Raw genomic sequence first — 11,666 nt, 5'->3', positions numbered from 1 at the left:
GGGCAGTAAAAAGTCACAGACAAGCGATTTCTTTTATGAAACCAACTCCAAAAAAAACCCCAAATTATCTGATATCCATTAATGATTGGCTTTAAAAAGTGTATAATTACCGAGAATACAATAATAAAACATGCATTTAGAATTCGCAATCTCATTTTTTTCTTATATCATTTCCATTCAACTGTAAAATTACAGTTTACATATTTTTCCCCACATCACACAGCTAATGTGCTGATGTCATAACAAGGTTTGAGGGAGGCACATCTCACACAATCGGGTGACAACCCAGTCATCACACTCAGGAAGCACAAAAGGATCAACACATTTTAAAAGCTCAGGCAATTAAAAAAGAAACAGTATAATTCAGAACCTAACTGGAGATTCAGACCTGAAATGAGTCAAAAGGGACACAGTCACGACCCTTCCTTTTTTCACTAAAATAACATGTTACTTTAGGTCTAGATTTAAACATGGTAGGACATCCTCTATTAACATAAAAGACAGTTTACTTTTTACATTGAAGTAACTATATTAAGCGTTTTGNCCGAGAGACTTGGACATCTTTTCTCCTTTTTCTCCAAGGGTAAAACCATGAACAACCACTGTCCTAAGAAAACAAATCAGCTATTTTAATGATAAACACTATTATATTCATCTTTTTGAAGATGACTTATAGCTTAAAAAGTGCATCTTAGTTTGACACAAAAATAGGATTTTTCTTGACAGACTACGGATAAAAGTTTTTCTTGAAAGTGTAATTCTCAGCAGCTTATTTATCATGATCATTTCACAGTAAACTATTTAAACACAGGAAAACTTCAGATGTTTTCATTCACTAAACAAATCATTTACTGAGCTTGTTATATGCTGATTTTGATCACTAAAACCAACTAGGAAATAGTACATCTTTAAAAAGGCAGATTATCACCTCAAAATTATCTGCAAAAAGAAAATTTGAGAAAAATACTGTCTGCTGTTCTACGGGTTTCAAAAAGCATGTTACATAGAAAACACACATGTAAATTATTCTGAGATGGGTTTTCATTGTAAGATAGCAAAAATTTAAAGCTATTTAAGAATCCCTCTGATTAGAACTTCTGCCCACACATTTGAATAAGGAAAAGCAATTATGTGTATTAAATACAAATCCCTAATNAATTGTCATGATAACTCTACTAAAGGTAGGTATAATTATCCCCATTCTACAAATGAGGAAAATGAGGCAGAGAGGTTTTAGAACTTGCCCAAGGTCACACAGATAGTGAGCAGTAGACTTGGATTCTGAATCTAGACAATTCTAGAGTGCATGCTCTTAATTAAGAAGTCACACGACTTGAATGCCTGATCTTGATAATCAAACAAACAAAAAAAGGAATGTCTTTTTTTTTTTTTGTCTTTTTCCGTGTCCGGCAACGGATCGCAACCCTCAGTGTCGCCCCCGCACCGGACCGGAACCGGCAACGGGACTGCAACCCTCGGTGTTGCTCCCACGCCTCGCTCAGCCAGTGAGCGGGAACCAGTCTGCATGTGGGATCCGAACCCTCGGGCGGGAGCGCCACCGCGCTTCCCAAGCGGCACACCATCCAGTGCGCCACCGGGCCGGCCCCAAAAAGGAATGTCTTATAAAGGTCAAATTATTAACTTCCAGTTTGGCAATGACCCAGTCAAAAGGTGGGCGAACAATAAAAAAGCTACGTGAATAATTGTCTCAAACTTGTTGGGACATATATATATAAGCAAATTTGAGAGCTACTTTAGCATTTAACAGTAAACAACAGTTAATTCAACAGTTAATAAAGAGATAAGAGACCATTTGGCAAACCTCATAAGCAACAATCATTTCAGACAAGAATCATCAAGGATGCTTAACTACTAGGTGAAAATTGAGAAAACAGAGTATTTCCACAGTCTTAAATTATCTGCCTATAAGATTATTAATAACAATTACTAAGGGGCAGTGGGCGGATAACTTTACAATAGAGAAAACTGGCAGACACAATCTTAACCAAGTGATCAAAGTTAATCACCACCAGTAATGGAACAGAAAGAGATCACGTGACTTCTGATATGGTGCACTGATGCTTCTGTGATATTCCTGCCAAAAATGCATAACCTAAATCTAATCATGAGGACACATCACACAAACCCAGACAGATGGACATCTATAGAATAACCTGTACATTCATGAATATCAAGGTCATGAAAGACAGACAGAATGAGAAGACTAAAGTGATGTGACAACTAAATGCCACATGTCATCTTAGATTGGATCTTCGATCCTTTTTNTATATTCATCTTTTTGAAGATGACTTATAGCTTAAAAAGTGCATCTTAGTTTGACACAAAATAGGATTTTTCTTGACAGACTATGGATAAAAGTTTTTCTTGAAAGTGTAATTCTCAGCAGCTTATTTATCATGATCATTTCACAGTAAACTATTTAAACACAGGAAAACTTCGGATGTTTTCATTCACTAAACAAATCATTTACTGAGCTTGTTATATGCTGATTTTGATCACTAAAACCAACTAGGAAATAGTACATCTTAAAAAAGGCAGATTATCACCTCAAAATTATCTGCAAAAAGAAAATTTGAGAAAAACACTGTCTGCTGTTCTACGGGTTTCAAAAAGCATATTACATAGAAAACACACATGTAAATTATTCTGAGATGGGTTTTCATTGTAAGATAGCAAAAATTTAAAGCTATTTAAGAATCCCTCTGATTAGAACTTCTGCCCACACATTTGAATAAGGAAAAGCAATTATGTGTATTAAATACAAATCCCTAATTTAATAAAATGCACTAATGGAATGTTTTAGTTCATTAGCCACTGCGGTTATTACAGATATAAAGATATTTGAGCTCAGGCTGTCTCCCCTCAACCTAGAACATCCTTTCCTACATTCTCCTCATCAAGTCTTACCACAGTTCAAGATCTAGCTCTACACAGGCTGTCCCAGCTACTCCAGTCAATGTTGACTGTCTCTTCTAGGAGTTATGATCTGTATCAGAGTGATATCTCTGTATTGTTAGTTCCTTTTTCTCTTTTTATTTTTTACTTAAAATTCTTATCTCTCTAGAGAGATAGGAGACTGTAATCAGCTAAGGGTAGAGCTTTATCATATACATTACTCAGCAGAGGTACTTCTACACTGACTTGTTTAGCTCGGGTATAAATACTTACTTAAATGGTGCTTTTTTCCTTGCTGCCACACTCGTTAATAAGGAAGACTGAAACCAACCGCCAAGCTGGTCTTTCCCTTCCAAGTACAAATCTGCTCTTTGGTCAGTACCTCAAAAACAAATATTTTTTAAAAAAGAAAATAAAAACAGGAATTTAAGTTAATTAAAGTAAGAAAACAAAAACAAGTATGCAATGAAGTGTTAAAATCGTAAAAGTAATCACATTACTCATTTCTTGTGTCATGCTCTACCCGATGGCTAGACTGTATCCATTTGAGCTATTACACCCACTGACACTTTATTAATCAAGATAAGATAAACTTTTGAGTATCATCTCCCAAACCACGGCTAACTAAAACACTATCTAAATTAGGGACTGATTCACAACAATTACTAATATTAATATTCCCAGTAAAATCTTTTATGAAAATAGTTTTATTAATTCAACAAATATTCGCTGAGCAACTTTATATGTTAATTAATTTAATTGTCATGATAACTCTACTAAAGGTAGGTATAATTATCCCCATTCTACAAATGAGGAAAGTGAGGCAGAGAGGTTTTAGAACTTGCCCAAGGTCACACAGATAGTGAGCAGTAGACTTGGATTCTGAATCTAGACAATTCTGGAGTGCATGCTCTTAATTAAGAAGTCACACGACTTGAATGCCTGATCTTGATAATCAAACAAACAAAAAAAGGAATGTCTTATAAAGGTCAAATTATTAACTTCCAGTTTGGCAATGACCCAGTCAAAAGGTGGGCGAACAATAAAAAAGCTACGTGAATAATTGTCTCAAACTTGTTGGGACATATATATATAAGCAAATTTGAGAGCTACTTTAGCATTTAACAGTAAACAACAGTTAATTCAACAGTTAATAAAGAGATAAGAGACCATTTGGCAAACCTCATAAGCAACAATCATTTCAGACAAGAATCATGAAGGATGCTTAACTACTAGGTGAAAATTGAGAAAACAGAGTATTTCCACAGTCTTAAAGTATCTGCCTATAAGATTATTAATAACAATTACTAAGGGGCAGTGGGCGGATAACTTTACAATAGAGAAAACTGGCAGACACAATCTTAACCAAGTGATCAAAGTTAATCACCACCAGTAATGGAACAGAAAGAGATCACGTGACTTCTGATATGGTGCACTGATGCTTCTGTGATATTCCTGCCAAAAATGCATAACCTAAATCTAATCATGAGGACACATCACACAAACCCAGACAGATGGACATCTACAGAATAACCTGTACATTCATGAATATCAAGGTCATGAAAGACAGACAGAATGAGAAGGCTAAAGTGATGTGACAACTAAATGCCACATGTCATCTTAGATTGGATCTTCGATCCTTTTTTTTTTCTCTCTTTTTCCATAAAGGATGTTACTGGCTGAAATCTGAATAAGATCTGTAGATAGTTCATGGTATGGTAGCAATGTTGATCCCCTGATTTTGATAACTATAAAAGTTATATAAGAGACTGTCCACGTTTTTAGGAAATATACACTGAAATATTTAGAGATGTATTTAAAGCAAATGAGGTATAGTGTTAACTGTGGGAACTCTAGATAAAAGGCATGTTCTGATTCTTTATACTATTTTGTTACTTTTCAAAATAAAAAGGTTTTCAAAAACAGGAACATGCAGTCTTTGAAGAAGAGTACTTCCATACTTTAAATCTACACTCACAACTCTAAAAAGCCCCTATAATCCTTTTTTATTTATAAAATAATGATTCGTCCTTATGTCCTTGTATTGAAGATTCAGTGTTGTGACCCTCACGTGAGGAAGATTACCTGGGAGGATAAAGGAGACTGATGATGAATAACAGAACACCAGTAGAAACCCTTTTCTGAATGAGTAGATAGTGAAACTGCAAGAAGTATCCCTTTCAGCTCTTTGAAAAGTGCCTACTTCTAGCCTAGTAATCACTGATAGTCAGACTAAAGTTCTGCCTCTGACCCTGCCCTAGAAAAATGTGCTAACAGCCCTATAAAATAAGAGGACACCAGGCCATTAACAATATCACAAAAAAACAGCTAAGACATATTTAGAGTAAGGTCTCAGTGCTGTCTTTCACTTTTTCATATACACTGAATAGTTGGAATTAGGTAAGAAACAAAATATCAACCTGGAAAAGAAAATGTAACTCCAGAAAATTTCTGGAAGCAAGAGCCTTTTAAGATGGTGTGCGAAACCAAAAGGAAAAAGGTGGGGAGAGGGGCAGTTTTAGGGTAGCAATATTTATTCTCAAATACACTGGGATAAACTTATTAAATAATAATTCTGAAAATTACAACACACAAAAATATAAAAATTAATATATAACTTATGTTTGGCCATTATGAATTATGCACATTTTAGCTGCAACAGACAGTAAACATGAATTTATGTACATTTTGTTTTTCAAATTTCCTAAGCTGAAAGAAAGGCCAAAACGAAGGAAATACATTTACCTACTAGGAATCACACTGCTGCCCTCTCAGTAGTGAGGCCTCAGTCCCGGAAGCACACGTCAAGTTAAAACCTGAGGGCACTCCCTTTCAATCCCTTCACAATGACTGGCTGCATAGACAAGATATTTTCCCCACATTCGTGTGCTCCAGAAAGCAAACAGCATCTCTTGGGACAAAGTAAGTACTTAGTAGGAGTGTGAAGAACATCACTGCTTCCCTGACCCCTCATCCCTGTCTTTCACTTCAGTGATGACAAGCCTTGCTCTTCATTTTACTTATTATCCTTAAGGATATTTCCTCTCAAGCATCTAAACACACCCTTGAATATGTGCTTTCCCCTACTACTCCCTTTTAATTCCTGCCCAATGTCTCTCTCTTCTCTTTATCCAATGAATCAGAAACATACCCTACCTATGAACAAGCACAGAGAGGGGAAAGAGCCATGAAAAGGCAATGTGGTATAGAAGAATGATAACTGAAAACCAGACACTAGTTATAGTCTGACACTGTTACGCTATGTGACCATCACCTAATTTGGCTCTAATTTAATCTCATTTTCTCTTCTGAAAAATGATGGACTCAGAATATTTTAGTGGTTTCCAAGCTTTGTTTTACAGAACTGGGTGCCTTGGGGTTGCCAAGTAGGCCTAGGAGAATAAGCTGGTTGAAAGAAAGGCAAAAATTTCCATTTTCTATGTAATGAATTGTAGTTGTAGATAAAATTGCATCTTGAAAAACAAAAGCTTGGAAATCATTAGAATCATCAGATTAAATGATCTCCTAGGGTCCTTCCAGGTCTAAAATTTTAGCAGATCTTCTTCCAAATAAAGCACTCGCACAAAAAAATTTTTGATTATAGAACTCTTCTAAGTAACATTCCTATATTTTCAAAATATCTTGATTGGCACAGAATCTATTTTTAGAAATTACCTGGAAGAACACAAGACCACGAAGTTCCACTATCAAACCAAATGTCTAAAATATCCTGACCTGGCACATATTCCAAGGCATCAGGACCACCAACCTAATAAGATAACGTAAAAGCATTTTAATTACATGAAGATCATAATATATACAATAATTACTCAAAAAGTCTTAAGAAAATGAAATACATACAAACCATTAAATTCACATTTTTAGATATTTTAAACATTTTTAAGCATTTCACAGTTAAGTACAACTCCCTCCATCTGCATGTAAAAGTGACTGTGGCCACTTAATTACACACAAACCAATGTGTCTCTTGAAATTAACTTCAAATTTGGATTTTTTGATGTGTGATGCAATCGGTTAACTCCAGATGCTACAAAGTCCTGATGTAGCCGTGTTAGGCACTGTTCTCTCGCAGTCCCAATTACATACGCTTAGTCAACCAAAGCAGTCAAAACCGGACTTGGCCCTCGACAAGATAACAGATGAGCCTCCCATCCCACTGCTATATTAAACATGACCTTTCTATGGCCACTTTCACACTGCATTAGCTTCTAACTTACAGTAAATAAATTCATTAACTTTACATGATAACACAACCACTTTTTAACTCCCAAGAAACTGTCTTGTTGTCATTAAGTCATGTAATACAAAGTCTGTTAAATATAAATAGAAATTTACCTGAGATAAGACTTCTTTTGGAAGAAGTTGCTCAGGGGGAAGAGTCCACCAAATATCACTGCCATGTTTTTCCACTAGTTTAGTAATATGCTCAATGGTTTGGCTATTTTAGGGGGAAAAAGGCAGAACTATTCAATTAACTATTATCATGAATAATAAATACTTTAAATTAAGAAATAGTGATATTCTTTCCTATCTTTTTCCTCAAATTTCAGTGGTACATTTTCAATCACCTGCGTGGCTGTTGCTGTCATCTTAATATAAATAAAATCAAACTGATCATACATATCCCTAAAAAAGAAAAAAATCTTCTCCTGACCTCCCTATTTCAGTTACTGATTTCTCTATTTCTATCAGTCTATTTCCTACCCAGGTAACCTACACTCAAAACCTCCGAATTATCTTCCCTCCTCTAATTTCTGCCCATATTAAACCACCATATTCTGTTGGTTCTACCTTCGAAATATTAGTTGTTCCCACTGACACTATATTAGTCCAATCTCACTGCCTCGATGCTAGATTGATACACTGGTCTGACTTCCCCTACTCTCACCCTTTTAATTTACATGATACACTGTGAGATAGATGCATTCCTAAAACTGCTTTTATTGCACTAATTCTCTGTCTGAAAACTTTCAAGGGCTCCATCACTATTTACAGGACTAAGTCCAAATCCATCTGCCTACGAGGCAGTGCCACACTAGAGCATGGACTTTGACAACAGATATCCAGGCTTGTATCATGACTCTGCCACTTTTTATTTATATGACCATGCACAAGTACTAAAACTTTCCTGAGACTTGGCTGTCCCTTCAGTTAAGAATAATCCAATTCATTTGTCAAAAACTACCAAGCACTTCTGATGTCTTGGGCCCAGTTCTAAGCACTTGAGATGCAACAGTTAACAAAACAAACAAGATCCCTGCCCTAATGGAACTTACATTTTAGTGATCCTAGATACTTCCTTCAAAAGGACTACAAACTAAATAAGATCATATATGTAAAACTTAGCATAGTGTCTAACATACAATAGAAAGCCAATAAATGCATATCAAATGAATACTGAAATTGGTCTTATCTTTGGGAAAATATACAGTTATAAATTATTTGAAAATTAAACTCAGGGAGAAATTTATATGGTACTAAAGTTTCTCACAATAACACACTTTTAATTTGCTACAATATTTAATTTACTATTGCACCTTTGTTGATATAAAAACCTCCTCTAGTTGCTTTCTGCTTAGTCACAGTATAATGGACAAGAACTGAACCCTGGCACCAAACAGCTCTGGTTTCATTTCTGCCTCTATAACATACTAGGCGTGTGACTCTGGGCAAGGCACTTAAGAGTTTCTGTATCTTGGTTTTCTCATTTGCAAAATGCAAATAGTAACGGTATCATTAAGGGACTTACTATGAATATTAATTTAGCTAATATATATAAAACACCTAGAACAATGCTTGGCACATTTTAATAAATATTATGTAAGCACTAGCTATTATTCAAACTGATTCTTTGAAGTCAGGTAAATTTAGACAATTTTATGTTAACCAATTGCCAAAACACATATCCATATTAATATTTAAAGATTAAAATACACATACTAAACCCAACTTTTGAATTATCCTCTTTTCTACCACAGACCATTAGTGCAAGAACTAAGAATTAACAGTAGGTCCATGAGAGTCAATGGAAATGGAAAGAGTAGTGGACAGGTGAAAGCATTAAGTTCTTAATCAGCATCTTATTAATCATGACTATATAAGGCAAATCGTTTAACTTCTTTGGGCCTGATAATTCACAAATAAATGAAGTGTTTACAAAAAATTGTGAGAAGCAAAAATCAAATGGGTAATAGAAATTAAATATGCTCCACAAATTGAAATTTGAAATAATTACAAACAGCAAGTATCTCTAAGTTGGTACTCTATGAAGGATAAATTGAAAAAGTGTAATGCTACCAGCATGTACTTTGAAGAACTTGTAAAGAAGAAGAATGTAAAATGAACACAAGTCCATATTTCTCATTTTAGATGGACTTCAAGAGTAAAGATAAACTTTTGTTATGAAGCCATAAAAGCTTTACACAATAACTAGCTAGTTATGACAATAATATTTAGTCATGCATTACTATTTAATATAGTTTGCACAGAACATTATATCAGTTAATAAAATATGAACATACTATAATAGAAAAGTCTGAATATATCTAATACCTAAAAGAACAAAACCCTAAAGAATAAAAAAGAGAGATACAAGCAAGGTAAATTTAAACATACACATGCCATTACAGTAGATATGCTGTTTATATCAATTATAAAATTTCCACTAAAAAATCATCCTAAAAGTGGTGTCATAAGACACAAAAAAATAATAAAAATGGTGTCATTTTGCCTTTTTTTTTAAAAGACAATGTTATCATTAGATTGACAAGTTTAGGTAAACAGAAAAATAAAACAGCAAAACAGTTTTAAATATATTGGAAATAGATTTTTAAAAAGTACAGAAGTAAAAGTAAATGGTTTGATTTTTATATTAATTTACCAGATAAGGTAGANATTATCCTCTTTTCTACCACAGACCATTAGTGCAAGAACTAAGAATTAACAGTAGGTCCATGAGAGTCAATGGAAATGGAAAGAGTAGTGGACAGGTGAAAGCATTAAGTTCTTAATCAGCATCTTATTAATCATGACTATATAAGGCAAATCGTTTAACTTCTTTGGGCCTGATAATTCACAAATAAATGAAGTGTTTACAAAAAATTGTGAGAAGCAAAAATCAAATGGGTAATAGAAATTAAATATGCTCCACAAATTGAAATTTGAAATAATTACAAACAGCAAGTATCTCTAAGTTGGTACTCTATGAAGGATAAATTGAAAAAGTGTAATGCTACCAGCATGTACTTTGAAGAACTTGTAAATAAGAATAATGTAAAATGAACACAAGTCCATATTTCTCATTTTAGATGGATTTCAAGAGTAAAGATAAACTTTTGTTATGAAGCCATAAAAGCTTTACACAATAACTAGCTAGTTATGACAATAATATTTAGTCATGCATTACTATTTAATATAGTTTGCACAGAACATTATATCAGTTAATAAAATATGAACATACTATAATAGAAAAGTCTGAATATATCTAATACCTAAAAGAACAAAACCCTAAAGAATAAAAAAGAGAGATACAAGCAAAGTAAATTTAAACATACACATGCAATTACAGTAGATATGCTGTTTATATCAATTATAAAATTTCCACTAAAAAAATCATCCTAAAAGTGGTGTCATAAGACACACAAAAAATAATAAAAATGGTGTCATTTTGCCTTTTTTTAAAAAAAGACAATGTTATCATTAGATTGACAAGTTTAGGTAAACAGAAAAATAAAACAGCAAAACAGTTTTAAATATATTGGAAATAGATTTTTTAAAAGTACAGAAGTAAAAGTAAATGGTTTGATTTTTATATTAATTTACCAGATAAGGTAGAGATGTTAGGATTGGTGTTATTATGAATCAAAAACACTTTTCAAAGTACTTTCCAAGCACTGTCTAGTTAGACTGACAGAAATACATAGCTAATAGTTCTTGACAGATGGCTATTCTGTGCCTTAAGCTCCTTAAATCATGAGGCTAAGCAAGTTAACACAGTTAGAACCAGCCTTGAGACTGTGTCTCCTAAATCATGGCTCAGTGCTGTTTTTACTTTTCTATTCTGTCTCACTAACTCATCTATAAAGATAACCAGTGTAACTGAACTCTCACTCCTGTTCTCTGGAGTTTGCTAAGCAATGGCAAAAAGGCTCTTATTACCCTGGTATAAAGAATACTGTGAATCAGAGATGAAGTCAGGGAACTAGAGAGTCTCAGGAGATTAGTGTGTTGACAGAGCAAGCACCAAGTCCAAAGACCAGACTCCACTTGTNTCTCAGGAGATTAGTGTGTTGACAGAGCAAGCACCAAGTCCAAAGACCAGACTCCACTTGTAACTTATTTGAGAATGACAAGAATAAATCATATGTTTTTTGAAGCTTCAGTTTCTATGAACACTGGGAAAAGCTGTGACAAAGAAGGAAACATGAAAAATTTTATTCTTAAAAAAAAAAAAGTCCTAATAACTAAATAAAAATGAGTAGCCTTAAGGCTATATGATACTTCCATATCCAATTTAGAAGACCAAATTCAACTTTAATGAAGCTAAGTTCTTTTACATATCCTTAAATATCAGATATTCAATGAAGTTTTAAAATTATATTTTAAGTATTATTTAACTATACTCAAGTACCGAGTATATAATAAAAGTACCAAACAATAAAAAAAGATTCCAAGGGCTGGCCTGTGGCTCACTTGGGAGAGTGTGGTGCTGATAACACCAAGGCCACAGG

General features: G+C 34.0%; 1 protein-coding gene across 1 annotated transcript in view; it reads right to left on the bottom strand.

The window, feature by feature from the left end:
* IARS2 (isoleucyl-tRNA synthetase 2, mitochondrial) overlaps positions 1 to 11,666 on the bottom strand; it is a 35,958-nt gene that overhangs the window by 10,735 nt on the left and 13,557 nt on the right. The window contains exons 5-8 of the mRNA XM_008576722.1: positions 7,273 to 7,375; positions 6,592 to 6,685; positions 3,190 to 3,298; positions 538 to 607 (exon numbers count right to left, since the gene is read on the bottom strand). Of these exons, the coding sequence (XP_008574944.1) occupies positions 538 to 607; positions 3,190 to 3,298; positions 6,592 to 6,685; positions 7,273 to 7,375 (376 nt within the window). The remainder of the gene's footprint in view (positions 1 to 537; positions 608 to 3,189; positions 3,299 to 6,591; positions 6,686 to 7,272; positions 7,376 to 11,666) is intronic.

This window comes from Galeopterus variegatus, unplaced genomic scaffold, assembly GCF_000696425.1.
Source record: "Galeopterus variegatus unplaced genomic scaffold, G_variegatus-3.0.2 Scaffold1392, whole genome shotgun sequence".
Lineage (NCBI taxonomy): Eukaryota > Metazoa > Chordata > Mammalia > Dermoptera > Cynocephalidae > Galeopterus > Galeopterus variegatus.
Note: the sequence above shows the minus strand (reverse complement) of the source record. Positions and strands in the feature narration are given on the sequence as shown.